This window comes from Schistocerca piceifrons, chromosome 4 (assembly GCF_021461385.2).
Source record: "Schistocerca piceifrons isolate TAMUIC-IGC-003096 chromosome 4, iqSchPice1.1, whole genome shotgun sequence".
Lineage (NCBI taxonomy): Eukaryota > Metazoa > Arthropoda > Insecta > Orthoptera > Acrididae > Schistocerca > Schistocerca piceifrons.
The window spans coordinates 268,985,794-269,004,074 of NC_060141.1; the positions used below are offsets into that span (position 1 = coordinate 268,985,794).

The 18,281-nt window shown below is 38.5% G+C and overlaps 1 protein-coding gene and 1 non-coding gene across 3 annotated transcripts in view; one reads left to right on the forward strand and one right to left on the reverse strand.

Annotated features, from left to right (window-relative positions):
• LOC124795166 (band 3 anion transport protein) overlaps positions 1–18,281 on the forward strand; it is a 590,830-nt gene that overhangs the window by 487,636 nt on the left and 84,913 nt on the right. For both annotated transcript variants that reach the window (XM_047259057.1, XM_047259058.1), the window contains exons 16-17: positions 2,642–2,860; positions 9,688–9,836. In XM_047259057.1, the coding sequence (XP_047115013.1) occupies positions 2,642–2,860; positions 9,688–9,836 (368 nt within the window). The remainder of the gene's footprint in view (positions 1–2,641; positions 2,861–9,687; positions 9,837–18,281) is intronic.
• On the reverse strand, positions 10,693–10,767 carry Trnal-caa. The gene has a single exon. It is a non-coding gene; the product is annotated as a tRNA-Leu (tRNA).

Consider the following 18,281-nt stretch of genomic DNA (forward strand, 5'->3'; position numbering starts at 1 on the left):
AGATTTTCTTAGACAAATGCTGCATGAACTACTGACAGACATTAGTTTCAAAATTACAAACCCTGAGGAGATTACTCCTCAGGTCTCTCTGATAGCTGTGAATGTGTTTCTTGCAGAGTATAAAAATCTTGTGCTAACAAGTCAGAACTACCCTTGAAGTGTTTTCATTTTACATTCCTTACCACGTTGGCTTCTCTGTCTTCTATGTGTCATTACACACAGCAAATTTGAAATCTTAATAGTGAAAGTGCATTGCAATTTGTAGCTGTAGGCATCTTAATTAAAAGTGTATTGTCAATTTGTGGGCAGTTTATGCCTATAACATATGTTTTATGCCTATAACACATGTAACCTTTATGATAGTAGATACTGATAACTAGCACATTAATGAAATACATACACCATAATAATTGTTCCCTGCTTAGTCGACTCTGCATTTCTTAACTTACTCACTTGTCATTGCCATTGCATTAACATGCTTCTCAACAACTCTGAGAATATTCCTGTGTGGTACACTTCACAATGTCACATAAGCTTTCACCATTAATATTAACATAGTCCTTCGTCCCATAAATTCACAGTCTAACTCCCCATTCTTGGCTCATGTCTGGGAGTTTGCAGTCTCAACATTTGGTAGCAATGTATCACCTCATGGTTTTTAGTTAATTATTAGTAAATGCTATGTTAATTAGTAATAACAAAAGAGAGAAATTGCAAATGTAATCAGACTGGGAGTTTAGGGCCATTTACTTAATGTACCAATTAATATGTATCCTTGAGTTTTACAGAAACACAAGGCCCTACTTTGATATTGTTCATAAAAGCTTCACCAGTTTCTGAGAGCATCACAATTTACAATTCATTTAACTAAAGTTTAAATTTTGAATATTTCCTTTAAAAATAAAAATATAGCAAATCTAATGACAGCACCTTGTTTGTAAAAATTTGGACTTCATTATTACCACAACCTATTTTTTGAAATATTTCAAGGTACAAAAATGACTGGTGTCTTGAAATTGTGTCTTAATTAATTAATAACTTTTGAATTATAAAAATTTAAGCTAAACATAGTGAGGGGTGGCTGTAATGCCAGTTGAGTTGAACATGCTTTGGCTCTTTCTTAAGTTGTGTTTCTCATTAGAAAGTGACTAAGAGCGTTAAGAACACGTGTTTAAGCATAAAACCACATGACATAACATACCCTAAAATCTATAACAATAATATTCATACAAATACATAGCACTATTAACTAAATAGCAGAAGCACTGGGTGGTGGAGAGACATAAAGGAAAAAGTGAAAATATGTGTAGATTTTGGACAAGGTTCATCATCAGTGTAGTCTCTAATTGGGGTGTATATGTGCAATGGGTAGTCAGAGACTTTTAATTGCAACCTCAAGAAAATAAAGCTGTCACCATGGAACTTGGTTAGTTTGTTAGTCTTTTTAGTGTTACACATTTTTTCCCAACAACCAATGACATAGGAGAGACCTTCATTGTAGTTGTTTACATTTTAGCTGGTCAGGAGACCTTCCAACTCAAAAATCACCACCTTATCATTCTGGAAGTTCTTGACATGCAATGGGTTCTTCATCTGATGAAGAGCATGTGTGATCGTGTCTTGAGCAGAATGATTGTTGTGATCGAAGAAAAGTCCCCTTGATTTTGGTGTGCTGCTCTTTGACCAATAGGGTTTCTACTTTTCTTGCAATTCCTGGCTCTTCACAGAGAGATGGTCACCCACTTCATTCTTAATCATTCATACTTGTTTAACCACACTGCAGGGGTCTGCACCAACTAATCACTGTGCCATATGATGCTGGATTGTTGCTGAACATTTCCACCAACTCAGCATGGATTTTTGCAACATTGTTCTCTTTCAAATACAGAAAACGAATTACTACACAATACTCCACGTTGTTGGTAGGCTGTGTCATTTTGTTTTGGTTCCTCTTAAGGATGTGTTGCAGTACGATGGCATGGGGATTTCAATGTTTACCAGGACTGCAGATATGTATCTGCAAATAAACAAAAATTTAATCATGTAACTCTACTTTTTGAGGTAATAATTAAACTTCATGACTACATAAATGTTTCTTCATTTTGCTTAGTACATAAAAATTAAATTGCTTAAGTCTTGTATCTAATATCCAGACTAAAAAGTGTGCATATTTATCCTTTCATGATATTCATAACTATATGAGAGGTTGCAGAAATTTTATCATCAGCTTTTCTTTAGTATCAGCCATATATATAATGTTCTGCAAGAACAAAATTTGAGTGCTGTCCACATTTAATGACAATGTAACTGTTCAACAGAGTTTTATAGTGTATTGTCCAAATCTCAGATTTTTCCCTGTTCCTACAGAGTTCACTGCACATATCACTGCTCTCTCTCTCTCTCTCTCTCTCTCTCTCTCTCTCTCTCTCTCTCGAACAGTCACCCACTCTTTATCCTTCTCCCACACTTGACTAATACAAAGAACAAAAACCGAGGAAGTGCCCTGACACTTGACTGTTTTATCAAGCATATCATAAGCTTCAACATAATGTTTTCAAGTACATTTTAATGTTCTATTCATTACACTAAAATTAATATCAGTTTATATATACATTTATGTATATACTTTCTTCTGCTGCAGTATTGTTGGAAGTAGAGGGAGATGGAGGGAAACCACCATATGATGATCCTTTGCAAAGAACCAGAAAGCCATTTGGGGGTATGATCAATGACTGCAAGAGAAGATTTCCACATTATGTGTCAGATATCATAGATGGATTGAACTTGACTTGTTTGGCTGCAGCCATCTTCATATATTTTGCTGCTCTGTCAGCAGCTATAACATTTGGAGGACTTATTGGTAAGTTTTGCTGGTTAAATCCCTTTAATAGCCTGTTTTCATATGATTGTAGAAAATATTAAGTTTATTAAGTTTAATAATGTGGCAAAAGTGTCTAACAGTTACAGTTTTCTGCTCACTACTTCCATGCTTCACAACAATTTATTATTTATTCTTTATCTTGAAACTACAGCCATTTCTATGCTACAGGTACTCAGTTTTATCAACCAACAACCTGATAGCTGAATATATTAAATTCTGTTGTCAAAGACTAATCTGTATAGCGATGAGCAAAGTTTTCCATACTTTCTGTATGGTACTGCTGTTGAACGTAAATATTTCTTGCATATTTAACAACTTACTGAATTGTTTTATCTCCTCATAAGGTACCCTACTGCATAATTTTTTAAACACATTGTCACCATTCTTATGAATGCTGTTTGGTATTTTGCTGGACAGTGTTTACGGGAAGGAGTTCTATTTACAATTTCCTATCAATAACTGCATTTATCTTATATGCCTGCACATCATTCTTAGTGAAATTAATCATCTACATCTATTCCCTCATTGTGGAATCTTTGAGAGCAGCAGACTATGCAGATGCAAGATTTAACTCATTTTTAAACATATGAGGTTAACTCAAATGAAACCTGAAACCTACATTCGCCTTACACGTAATGTGGCACTATGTAACTGCAGGTATGGTGGCGCCACCTATTAGTAGAGAGACAGATGTGTGCACACCATTTGATGTTGCATAGCACCAGTGTGGTTTCATACCAAAGAGAATATGGCCACACAAGTTATCGTGCAACATGAGAGAGGTGTATGCCCTAGGCAGTGACGTTGTGCTACAAGTGTCACAAGAAAGGCCACATTGCATCAGTTTGTTGTTCTAGCCTTCTTCAGAACAAGTGGATATTGATATTCACTCTATTTCATCATTTCTGCAGGTCTGAATAAGCTCTTTATTTTAGTGTCTGTGCTGAAAAAACTGTTATCGATACAAGTGGACACCAAAGTGTCTGTTTCACTCCTAAGCTCTCAAACATACGCTTGGCTAGGCATCCCGTCATTGAATCCCTTCAAATGTCATCTGGTAAGGTACAGGGGATATGCAAAATAATCTGAACAGTGGTAGTAATGGGATAGTTATGTTTGATGGTCAACAATGCAGGTAAGGCACATGTCGTGTTCGACTGTGCATGTTCTGTACAGACTAGGCATCAGTGCAGGTTGTTTATGAGTAGTACACACTTTGTATTTGCCTTCAGAGACCAAGGTCAAAGCCCAATGAAAGAAGTAACAGAGTTCCAAAGAGGGCAGATTGTGGGGACCGAATTAACTGGAGCTTCAGTAACCAAGACAGCCCACTTACTGAATGTTTCAAGATCAAGTGTTTCAACAGTCATGACAGCCTACACAAAACAAGGAAGGACATTATCATGTAAACGTAATAGTGGGTGCAAATTGAAACTAAATGAAGAGATTGTCATATGCTCACATGAATTGTGTCAGAACAACACAAAACTACAGTGTCTAAAGTGACTGCAGAGCTCAGCAGGCATCTTCGAGATCCTGTTCCTATCAACACTGTCTGCCAAGAACTCCATAAAATGAATATTCATGGACGAGCTGCTACGCAGAAACCTTTAGGGATTACAACCGACACAAAGAATTGTAAAACATGGTGTCAGGAGCATAAATCTTGGGTGGCTGATCAGTGAAAAAGCGTCATATGATCTGACGAGTCATTTTCGTTTTTCCAACATCGGGCCAGGTTTACATCTGGAGAACACCAAAAGAAACCTACAATACTGATTGCTTGATTCCAGCATTTGAGCATGGAGGTGGAAATGCAGTGGTGTGGGCAGTCATATCATGGTATTCTGCTGTTCCCATCATTACTCTCAAAGACCGTGCTACAGCCAACAATTATGTGAACATTTTAGATGATCAGGTGCACACCATGATTCAAATGTTGTTCAGGACGATAATGCACCCATTCACACAGCCAGGACAGTACAATCACAGTATGAGGAGCAAGCAACTGAATTACAGCATCTTCCCTGGTCAGCACAGTTCCCGCACTTGAACATTATCAAACCCTTGTGGGCGTTATTGGAGCACTGACTCTGGTGCAGAGTTCTGCCTCTCTCGTCACTACAGGAGTTAGAAGAGGTTCTGATTGAAGAGTGATATAACATTCCACTGGAGACTATAAACAATTGGTGCCAGTATTCCAAGAAGAATCAGAGCTATATCACGGGCAAATGGGGATCCAACCCCTTATTAATAAACCATTCCCAAGTAAGTACAGATGTTCACATTATTTGGCCTATCCCCTGAACAATAAATGGCATTGTTGTTGTTGTTGTGGTCTTCAGTCCTGAGACTGGTTTGATGCAGCTCTCCATGCTACTCTATCCTGTGCAAGCTTCTTCATCTCCCAGTACCTACTGCAACCTACATCCTTCTGAATCTGCTTAGTGTATTCATCTCTTGGTCTCCCTCTACGATTTTTACCCTCCATGCTGCCCTCCAATGCTAAATTTGTGAGACCTTGATGCCTCAAAACATGTCCTACCAACCGATCCCTTCTTCTAGTCAAACTGTGCCACAAACTTCTCTTCTCCCCAATCCTATTCAATACCTCCTCATTAGTTACGTGATCTACCCACCTTATCTTCAGCATTCTTCTGTAGCACCACATTTCAAAAGCTTCTATTCTCTTCTTGTCCAAACTAGTTATCGTCCATGTTTCACTTCCATAAATGGCATATCCATTTTTTTTGTCAATTTACTGTCACTACGGCTTTCAAATTTGTAGTTCGCCCTGTTACACATTCGGTTGTTAATGATCCACAGACTGAAAATTTGTTTGGGTTAGACACTTTTGTTGCTTTCGAATTTTCTATTAGTGACACTGTGCATCTTGTATCAGATGAGGTTCTTTATCATATCCTAGATACATTGAGAATAAAATCTCCTACACTGGCTGTAACAATACTTTTATTAAAATCTTCCACATTAGCTGTTAAAATACTTTTATTAAAAAGTACTAGTACCACCCCGTACATGTGGCTCTTAATACTGACCCATCAGTACAGTTTATGCTGGCACCATGTACACTTTTATGCTGTCTGTGGCATGGTAAGACATTCAAGGCTTTATTATACTTATGCTCTAAGCAATCACTTTCCCATGTTACTACTGTTCAAGAAACCTGTGAGTACTCAGCTCTCATTGATGTATGGTGCTTTGTGGTAGTACACATCTATTTTAAAACAATTGTAAATCTGTAATGTTTTAATTTTTGTACAGACCACCTGAAGATGCATCTCTGTTTATGCCAAATTTGTAGTGACTTCTTAATAAAAGTATTTTTACTGCCAGTGTGCAAGATTTTATTCACCTAGTGGAATTCTGGCTACAGTAGTCCAACTTATAAAATAATAGATTCATTGTGTTTTCTGAGGGATTAGGGTGTGAGAATGAGATCACAGTGCATACCTGTATCACACTTAAACCTTTGGCGTGACCATGTTTTTCTTGGGCATGCCACAGCTCATGCATGAGCAAGTTAAGCCTGAAGAGGATCGATTGACATCACTAGGCATCATTCAATTGATCTCAACAAGTAAGTGGGCTACATTATGCCATTAGTGCTTGTAAAAAAAACCAACAGGTCAGCCGCAACTTTTTGGAGACTTTAAAGTTACTTTAAATACACTTCTGTTATTTACACATACCCTCTGCCTCGTGCTGATGAATTACTTGCAATATTGGCCGAGGGATAATTCTTTTCCAAAATTGACTTCGTTGATGCCTGCCTGCGGGTTCTATTAGGCAATGCAGTGAAACATTTGCTTGTAGTGAACGCCCCTTTCAGTCTTTATCAGCATCTACATTTAATGTTTGGAGTGGCTAGTGCTCTGGCTATCTTCCAACACTTTGTGGAGCAACTTACAGCAGATTTTCCTAGCTGGATCAATTATCTTGATCATGTTGTACTAGCAGCACTATGATGAAAGAACACTTAAGTAGCCTCCGTTCTCTCTTAACTGCTTTGCAAACTGCTGACATTAAGTTCAATCTTACTAATTCACAATTTTTTAACCCTCTGTTGTGTATCCCAGTCATTTACAGGGAGGTTTTTGACCCCTGAAACAACATGTCACGGCTATTACGGCTTTCCCTTGTCCAGCCAGTTTGCAGGAAATACAGCTGTTCTTGCTAAAATAGCGTACTATCACAGGTTCACTCTATGTGCGTCCTCTCTGGCTCACAGTCTGCACCAGTTGCTTCATAAAACTGATCCTTTCAAGTGGTCATTGTCCTGTGAGCATGTTTGTGGCACCACAAATTATAAAATTATGTTCTGTACCTTGCCATACAGCCTGCCAAACAGGTAAAATTTAGCCTAGGCCACAGATGTGTCCCAGTATGGGGTGGGGCCAGTTCTGACCCATAGTAATGCAGATGTCTGTGAGTGTCCTATTGCTTTTGTGTCCAGAATGGTCAACACAGCACAGCAGCACTACTCACAAGTGAAAAAATAAGCCATTGTGATCGTTTATGCCTTAAAATAAATTGATGTATTTTTATACCATACAAATTCTGCTTGGTTATAGATCATAAACCTTTAGTTTCTCTGTTTAATCTTCAGCTACTTTATCTGACAAAGCCAGTCACCCCCTTTCACATTGGGGCTTACTTTTGTTGAGATATAATTCCAAGATTCATTTCTATCCTGGCCATTCTGCCAGGGCCATGCCCACACACCCACCCGATGTGGTCTTCGGTTGCTCTGCCAGTTGACCAGCCCCACAAAGACGATACAGCCTGGTCTCTTGATGCCCATATGGTGCTCGCTCTTGTGGGAAGGGACCCAGGGGCTGCATCAGTGCACCTACAGGTAACTCTTACGCCAATGCAGGCACCCCTTACTGTGACTCAGGTGCCACCTGCCTTTGCACCGCAGATCCCTAGGTCACAGCACCTAGAGAAGGCTGTGATGTTGGTGAAGAAGGATGATGTGGGTAGTAACCTACACATTACTGTCCCTTTGCCACCACTACCATGACACTTGTTGATACGCACGCACATTTGAGTAGTGTGCAGCGTTCGGCTTCTCTGGCCCACCAATCTTGACCTGGCACCTCTATTTCCTACAGCCAATAGTAGGCAGCTCCTGGTAGTCAAATGCTTCTCATACAGTCATATACCAGCTGCAGACTGCAGTCTTGTGTACGTACTCTAAACTGTATTGTACTTTCATTGTCACACTATGACTTTATAAATAGTTAGTCTCTCATGAGTGGGTCTTTATTGTGTTCAAGGTTAGAACAATATCCTGTTAGTAGATTAAATTTATCAATTTCTGTTATGTCAAGCAGCACTTATTAGACTTTACCAGTAATAATTATTTGCATGCAACCACTTTAATAGTACTTGATACAATTCAAGTATTGTAAGTGTTTCAAGAAAAATATACTTTCACCATCAAGTTGTTGACACTCAGTTTGCGGCATTCACCAAACAAAATATAGCTCCATGTCTCACGTACAATTGTCTACTTCAGACACCACAACAATGCAGTAGGCCATAAGGCCATGTTCTCTTCTACAGGTGTAGGTACCAAAAATATCCACTTGACAATTCTCCTGGTGTCTGGAGGTTGTTGTAAGTTGTTATGCACAAGGTACCAATGTGTATGCACAACTTGTGTTTATGTTGACAAAGCTGTTATTTGGCCAACCTCTAGCTATATTTCCACATAATACAAAATACTTATAACTGTTTATTTGCATTAATATAAATCCAAGAGGTGTTAAAAGTCTCGTTCTGGTGTATTAAAAATATTATTGAATTTTTTCTCGTGAATGAAGGATTCTAACTCTCTCAACAAGTCTAGTTTTTTTTTCTGTCTTTTCCATGTGCAGGATTTCCAACTCATCGTCTATAACATTTAACAGGTGACCTGTTTCATGCAGATGATTGGCTGTTGCTGAGTTTTCATAATTCCTGATATGCAAGCGTCTTTGTATATGACTGAGAAAATTCTTCCTGTCTCTTACAACTCTTAGTTGACTTCTGTGAAGTACTATTAAAGTAGTTGAGTACTGCTATTAGTATTTTCTGTGACCCTGCCAAGACCTTTGATTATCTGAAGTCTATTCGCAAAATAAAACATTATGACAGTAATGTCTCACTACTCTGTGGGTGGTATATGAATGCAGAGGGCTGTGTTCCTTAATTTAAACACTGTTCAGTGCCCTGCTGTTTTCGATAGCTATGTATCGTGGCTGATACATATCACTCCTCTTCCATCTAGCTCCCAAAAAACATTTTATTCTAAAAATATGATTTGTTATTATTATTATTATTATTATTATTATTATTATTACATCCTCATCTGATTAGAATTTATTGTCTCTGCTTGTAAAAAAAAGTCGTAACTTTAATATATTTCTTTTTTGTTCACATTATGTCGCTGACATTACAACTTCACCAAGTGTGTCTGTCACTACAGTTCGTTATCCTTATGTGATGTCACTGCATGTTACTAATCACAAATTCTCATGCATATCCATAGCAAATTCTAAGTAATTTACAACAAGATTACATAATCCAGCAAAATTTTTTTTATTTGGATAAATATGTTAAGATTTTACTTTCAATTCAAAGTCATAACATTGGTCTTGTAGTGGTCAGCGTATTATATTATTTTGTGGACTTTTTTATTTAGAAAATGGACACTAGTGGTAATCAAATAATTTATATAATTAATGTGCCACTATATTGGTATGTAAACTATACTACTCGATCTTTATCTTCTGTTGCAGCTGATAAAACAAATAATTTGATTGGGATTTCTGAAACTTTAATAGCAACATCAGCTGCAGGAATATTTTTTGCCTTGCTATCAGGCCAGCCACTTATAATTGTAGGAACAACTGGACCTCTGCTGTTGTTTGACGAGAGTTTATACAGTGTAAGTTACTGTATCCAAATAGTTTTATGTACCAGAATATTACATACATATTTTTTACATAAAAAATTAACTAGTGATACTTGAAATTGTACTTGAATAATTCACACAGCAGTCACATCTCACACACGCGACTGCCATCTCTGGCAGCTCAGACCAGTTCAAACTGTAAGAGATGGCAGTTGTGTGTGCATGAGGTGTGTTTTCTTGAGTGTTTTCATTTGCTAAATGTGTAACAGTCTTTTTGTTGTGCCTGTTTACAACTCAACATGTCATCTCTACGGTGAGTAGAAATCTATCGTTTTCCTGATATTTTTTATATTACAACCTGGAGTTACCATTTAAAGCCACATTGACTGTTAATTGACTGTGACTGTTTCAAAAACATTAAAAGATTTTTCAGAGACCACTGTGAATCACAAAATTTGTTAACTATGTGAATTATTTAATGATGCAACATATTTCGAGATATAAACCTCATTGCAAGTTATAGTGGCAATAAAAAAACATTTAACAAAAGTACATGTGCTGTGGTCATTCTGTGGAGAGAGAATATTCACTTATTACACTTTTGATTTATTCCTGTATGCATGCATGGGACTAACATAGTGTGACTCTGATGTGGCTATATAACCACCCACCAACATGTAGGTAAGGGATTAGTGTGGCATTCATGTCTTTACAATGTGGAAATGTAAACTATGTTGACGTTATTGCCAAATGCGTCCCAATATGACCAATGTGCTATTCTTCTCTTCTTGGCTGCTGAAGGGCAAACACTGGTAGGCATCCAGAATGAGATTTTCACTCTGCAGCGGAGTGTGCGCTGATATGAAACTTCCTGGCAGATTAAAACTGTGTGCCGGACCGAGACTCGAACTCGGGACCTTTGCCTTTTGCGGGCAAGTGCTCTACCAACTGAGCTACCCAAGCACAACTCACGCCCCGTCCTCACAGCTTTACTTCGGCCAGTACCTCGTCTCCTACCTTCCAAACTTTACAAAAGTTCTCCTGTGAACCTTGCAGAACTAGCACTCCTGAAAGAAAGGATATTGCGGAGACATGGCTTAGCTACAGCCTGGGGGATGTTTCCAGAATGAGATTTTCACTCTGCAGCGGAGTGTACGCTGATATGAAACTTCCTGGTGGATTAAAACTGTGTGCCGTACCGAGACACGAACTCGGGACCTTTGCCTTTCGCGGGCAAGTGCTCTACCAACTGAGCTACCCAAGCACAACTCACGCCCCGTCCTCACAGCTTTACTTCTGTCAGTACCTTGTCTCCTACCTTCCAAACTTTACAGAAGCTCTCCTGTGAACCTTGCAGAACTAGCACTCCTGGAAGAAAGGATATCCTTTCTTGCAGGAGTGCTAGTTCTGCAAGGTTCACAGGAGAGCTTCTGTAAAATTTGGAAGGTAGGAGAAGAGGTACTGGCAGAAGTAAAGCTGTGAGGACAGGGCATGAGTCGTGCTTGGGTAGCTCAGTTGGTAGAGCACTTGCCCGCGAAAGGCAAAGGTCCCAAGTTCGAGTCTCAGTCCGGCACACAGTTTTAATCTGCCAGGAAGTTTCACTGGTAGGCATCCATTGGAGAATGAAGAATGTCTAGGGGGCAGCATGTCTGTTGAACCCCCTCCCCCTCCTTCGACCCCAAAAGGGGTGCTGCTGCTTCCTGGTAATGCACATTCCCATATTGCAAACGTTATAACACAGAAGTTATGCCAACTCAACTGGGAGACACTGAAGCACCACCCTGTAGTACCATGCACTCCCCATGTAATTATCACACCATCAGTCCCTTAAAGGGGCCTTGAAGGGCTAACAATTCCTGTTAGGTGAGGATGTGCAACAGACAGCTATGGAGTTCTTCACGCAGTAGGACACGGTGTTTTACCAAACAGGTATATCAACCTGGTGTGTCGGTGAGATGATTGCTTCAATGCTGAAGGTCATTTTGCCTGATTGGCATACTGATTATGGACTGTACGGCCTTTGAATGGAAACTTTTTGATCATCCCTTGATTATGAAGGCATACAGTCACTTTCATCGTTTACAGTTTCCCGCCAGTAACAAGTTCTAATTGACATACAAGTTCTCCTAGTGTCTTCTGTTGGTACAGTCATTATCCTGTTGTACAGTTTCCTGTCACTAGTAAGGTCTGCATGGAGTACAAATCTCACCATCTTCTTTAGCTTTCTCACCACTTTTCTGTCATTATTCATGCCAAATCTTCTCCTCTCTACCGAATGCTTTCTTCAGCTCCTTTTAGCAGCTTGTCTCTTGACCTTCCCATTGGTATCATGCCTTCTACCACCATCTCTTGTGGCTTCATAGTTAGGTAGCCTCCTTTCGTCCATTCTCTTCACATGCCCATATCCTGATCTTATCTTGCATGGGTGTCATATGTTTTATCTCCCTAACACTTTTATTTCTCATCTTTTCAGTTTTTGTTACATCTGTTAAACTTGTCAAGAACTTCATTTCGTTTGCTTCTATCTTACTTTTTCCTCTTGTTTTCATGATCCTGGTTTCTGCTGCAAACAAGACAGTTGCCACATAATATGTCTTGTATTATTATTATTATTATTTTTATTATTATTATTATTTATTTTATGGCCTTCATTGGACCACTGTAGTCAAAAATACAAATTTCTAAACAAGTTGTTACACATGGATACAATTTGGTTCGACAATAACTTAATATATTTAGGTAACATAATTATTAGAGGCTATTCTTATATGAAAGGTGTTTTGCTCTTCTGTCTGCCCAATATTTCTTCATTCTTTCAGATATTTTCTTTCTTTCTTCATCTGAGACAACTCTTCCTGTACTCCCTTTATTGATTTTCATTTGTAGTCTGGTTTGCGGGTCTTGCAGTATTCTGGTTTTCTCTGTCTTGTTTTTTAGGTCATCTACTGTAATTTGAAGTTCTTTTATATCTTCCTTAATTTCTGTGATCCATTTAATGTCTCTCTTGCTATTCCACAATTTTTGTATTATTTTTTTTACTAATTCTGTTTTCTGGAGTTCTCATCAGATGTCCAAAGAATGAGATGCGTTTCTTCTTGATTGTGCTCATGACTGGTTCTATTTTCTTATATACTGTTTCATTTGATGCTATTCTCCAATGTCCATTTATTTTATGCTGTTTATTTATACATGTCCTAATTATTCTTCTTTCTATTTTTAGTATTCTGTCAATTTCTGCTGTATTAGTTGTTTTGAAGATAGTTTCAGCTGCATACGTTATTTCTGGTTGTGTAACTGTTTTATAGTGTTTTAATTTTGCATCTATAGATAGGCTTTTTTTGTTGTATGTAGTTTTGGTAATGTAATTTGCATAGTTCAGTTTTTTTATTCTATTTTGCCATGATGGCTTCTCATTTAGATTGTATGTTATTATTTCACCTAAATATTTAAATTTATCAACAATTTTGATTTCCTGTTCTATTGTAATTTTGTTTGCAAGTGGTGGATCAGTTAGCATAATCTCCGTTTTTTCAAATGATATTCTAAGGCCTACTTTCTCTGCTATTTCTTGTAGTGATTTCACTTGTTGCCTGGCTTCTTGAACGGTGTTGGCTAGGAGAGCAAGATCATCAGCGAATCCCAAGCAGTTTAAGCTAATATCATCTTTTGCACTTCCAATTCTTATCCTCTTTGGATTGTCCTTGTACCATTCTCTCATTATGTATTCCAGTGCACAGTTGAAAAGTAATGGTGATAGGCAGTCACCTTGTCTTAAGCCTCTTTTTATGAGGAATGGTTCCGAAATTTCTCCTCTAAACTTCACTTTTGATTTGGTGTTGGTTAGAGTGAGTTGTATTATTTTAATTAGTTTTGGATGGAGTCCTAGATTTCTTAAAATTTTTAATACTGAAGGTCTGTGGAGACAGTCATATGCCTTCTTAAAATCTACAAATGTTATTGCCAGAGGTTTGTTCCGTTTCTTGTAGTATGCCATAATCAATTTTAAACTAATTATCTGCTCCACACAGCTTCTCCATGGTCTGAAACCTCCCTGATATTCCCCTAACTCCTGTTCTAATTGCTCCTTGATTCTTTCATATAAGATCTTGGATAGAATTTTATATGTGCAATCTAGGAGAGAGATTCCTTTGTAGTTGTCTGGGTTGCTCTTATCTCCCTTTTTGTGTAGTGGGTGGATGATAGCTGTGGTCCAATGTTCGGGAAATTGTTCTGTTACCCAAATTTTTGTTAGAGCCATGTGTAAGGAGGTCTTGACTGTGTCACTTTGTAACCTCCCCCCTCACTTCAACATCTTAAAGACAGTGAAAAATTAAACCGCGTGTACCTAATGGAAATTTGGGAAAAGCAATCGTCACCGAAGTTAATCTATCGGTAAAGAGGGAGGAAAGGGTTACATCTAAATGAAAGGAAAAATGCAAATGAAACTGGTGGAAATTAATTTTGAAAAGGGGTAAAGATAATAAAGAAAGTAAATGTGCGGCCGTTACGTTAACAATTAACTAGCGGTAATTAGATATTTGAGATTTGGGGGAAATCACGGTCGCCAGTCCTAAGGACAATTACTATAGTAACTGAAAAAGAAAGGTTATTACACATATAATTAGCACTAGAAGCGTGGCAACTGAAGGTTGACACGTGTAGTGTGAAAACTGAAAGTTTGTCAGAAGTAATAAATTTCGCTACACTCTGACTTAATTTAGCAAAAGAATTAATAAAACCGGAAAATCGAAAATTAATTTAGTGACTGAAGTTAATAGTGAGCTTTCTTTCTGAAGCACATCGAAATCCAGTAAAATACGGTTAGTCTTGGACTACCTCAACAATCATTTCAAAAGCAACTTGACTCTACGCAATTTAGAAACAAGATATTTAACTTTGAACTTGAATTAAATGATTCTGAACTATTAACAATAGTAAAATTTAGTACGTACCAAGCTGAGCTGCAGTCACAGGTAAGCTAAAATATGCTAACAAAACTCGCACTCTAAATTTGTGCTCGTGTAACCTAAATATTGTAGCCAGCTACTGAACTTTGAAATTAAAGCAGTGAAATCTAATCATATTATTTTAATGCTGGCGTTTGAATTTCAACGACACTCGGGTTCATTTCGGAAAAGGAAGGGACCCTGCTTGGCAATGCAATTGGGACAATGAGCAACAAAGGTTCGTGCTAAGTTGCTGTAATTTTGCGAGGCAAATGGAACAATTTGAAAAGCTGAGGTCTGCCATACAGTTCTGAAACTTTACGTGCTTTTAGTCTTCCTTGTTGGTTGATTGAAGGTTTGAAGCCGTCGATCGAGGAGGTGGCGACAGTCACTCATAGTCGGCCGTCGCTGTTGCAGAAGCTGGATGTTGGCGCGCCTTCTTCTCGACACGGTCACCAGGCGAAATGGGCTCTTGATGTGCGCCAGCTAATGCTTCCCGTCCGCGACACCATGTCAGAAACTATCACCGCGAGTCGAGCGCAATTACATGCTGCCAAACCCCGAAAGCGCGGCAACTCGCGGGCGCGTCACACAACACCTGCCCCACTCGCTACTCCCGCCAGACTCCTCACTGTTCTGCCCGCGCTCCACGCGGCAGAGTTAACACTACTCAAAGATCCTACACACTTTGATTCGTCACACGACCTATCGACGTAATCGTTCGATAGCAGTTTTCCCTAGGCAAGACCCAGCGTAAAAATACAAATAATCTTTACACAACAAACCAATTATACATCGACATAAATGCATAAATATATATACACAAACAGTAAAACAATTACAATATATAAAGAGACAGAAATGTCATATCTTGAGGTAACAAAACAAGGAAAAAAAATAATAGTACAATAGATGGACATAGGAGGATATGCATTTCCGGCGTTACACGTGCCCCACATTGTCTGAGGATGTTCGTGTAACGTAAACAGACTCAGAAAATGTCCCAAAAAAGAAACAGCGGAAATGCATATGCTCAAAACATCAACAAAATTTAGCATTCGTCTAATTAATCATAAATCAATTTTTAGACCATAATAATTGAGTGGGGACACTCCTAATCTTATTCCACTCTGTCATCTTGCACAAAATAAAACAGGTTGACAACATATTAAAATTCATAGAAGATATAGAAAATGGTTTAGCTATTCCAAAATCATTAAAATTCGTAACACTATGAGAAATGGAATACTATTTGCAAAATTAATCAGAGTACATGGTCATAAAGACAGGTAGATCAAAATACGCAAATTAATAATTAATTACATAGAATACACATTTTTATATCACCTTTTCGTAATTAATACGCTTTCCATGAGAGTACACTTAATGCTAAACAAGAAAATAATATTCAGTAGATCGAAAAAAACATAAGTATTGACAGCAGAATTCTTTCACATCAGCTGTCCGGGAAGAAAAACTATTCCGCCTTTCGTACTCGCAAGTACAAAGAATGCCGACAGCGGCACAAGAGCCGACAGCGGCACCAGAGCCGACAGCGGCTAGCCTCGCCAGTATTGTTGCGCCCGCGTGTGCGGCACGCTTGATCTCACTCGCCCTTGTGACGGCGTTTCCAGAACGTCCGTTTCACTGAATTCTTTAGGAAAAACTCACTCCCGAGTAATCTCAAGGAGTCCCTTAATACTATCACAGTGGATAACTCAACACTGTCCATCATCACACATGTACAAGCCTGAAACTTAAAACAGCGTCTAAGTACATCGGCAATGACTAGTAAAACACATATTTATGGAATCTTACAGCTATTTACAAAATCATATTTACATTTCTTAATCTACTGTGACTCAGCTGAAAACTTAAACTAGCAGCTTGGATTTTTAAATTGATTAATATTCAGTAACTCTTAAATCATTTAATCAACATAAATTACTTATTAATTACAACTTCTTTAATGACCTCTAGGTCAGGCAAAAGCATCGCCACATGGCATATCCTTAAATCTTACACTCTATATCTACATACTGTGCAAATTACCCTATCTGTGGTACTAATCAATCCTTGGTTGGTACAATTTCAAGTCTACAATATTCCGTAAGCATTTGTGTGAGGTATACCAATGACTTTATATGGTCCATTATAAACAAACTTAAATTTAGAGATTTCATGGTCTATCTCGCTCGATTTCTCATGAGCTTTTACAAGTACTAAGTCTCCGATTGCAAACTTAGCAAAACGCGCTTTAGCGTCATGACGACGTATGCGAGCATCAGCTTTTAGCTTCGTTACTCCTCGCAAACGATCTTTTTTCACACCAATACTAATGTCAATCCGTGGAGGGAATTTGATTATCACTTCCACTAAACTTTTACTTCTGTCATCCAACAGGATTTCCTCTGGAGAAAATCCCGTAGATTCATGTCTCAAAGTGTCCACAATTCTCTCAAATTCTGCTACATATCTGCCCCATGGCCTATGGTTGTGATGGCAATAGGTACGGCAAATTCGGCCTCGTCTTTGTTCGTGTGTTACGTTTGCCACACCGTCTACAATACTTTCCAATCCACTTTCTACACTATTGTCAATTCCGAGATTCCTCACATTACAGTAGTTCAAATTCATACCTACGTCAATACCATTCGACCAGTTAACAATGTGTATAGGCTGGTATTGCCTATCCACACCGTCTCCTGCCTCGTCAAAACTAACTACTATGGTTTTATCTTGGGACGTACATGTCAAAGTTTTGCTTTCGCAGTTAATCACTGCACGGTACTTTAATAGCCAATCTAACCCGATAATTACTTCCGTAGTTAAGTCTGGCACGACGACAAACTCTTGTTCAAATCGTGCCCCACATATCTCGAAGTGGACAAAAATCTGTTTTGTGACCGGTTTACTGGCCTTCCCAGTAGCACCGATAATTTTCACTCCTGTTACTGGCATAACTACGATGCCAGGTCTGTCTTTCAGTAACTCAAATATTTTCCCAGATACAGCACTCAATTCTGCACCGGTGTCAATCAACACGTTTAGTTTTAGGTCGTGCATATTAACAGACACTACTATCTGTCTACACTTGTCCTCGACTGTTTCTTTATTTTCCCACAGTAAATCCTCGTCTATATCCAGGTCATTCCAGAAAAAACCATCCGGCTTTGATCCTAAATCCAGTTTATCTGGCGGCTTTTTCAGCCTCTGTTCACATACAGTTTTTATTTCAACACTTTTGTCCTGAGGCTTAGTCTGTAGCTTCGCCTCCAATACCGAAACCTTTTCCTGTAACTCGTCAACTAGTGAGTGTTGCTTTGCTATCAATTCACTAATCGTCACCTTCGTTGATTCCACTTTGGTCAGATTAATCTCATCCGCCAATCTACCTGGAGGAATGTGTCCAGTAGTTTCTGCAATTACTTCCGCTAGATCTGCGCAACCCACACTGCTATCGTCTGACCGTATAATGTCAGCTCTAACCTCATACACGTTGTAATCTATGTGCTTTTCTACCAATCGTGTC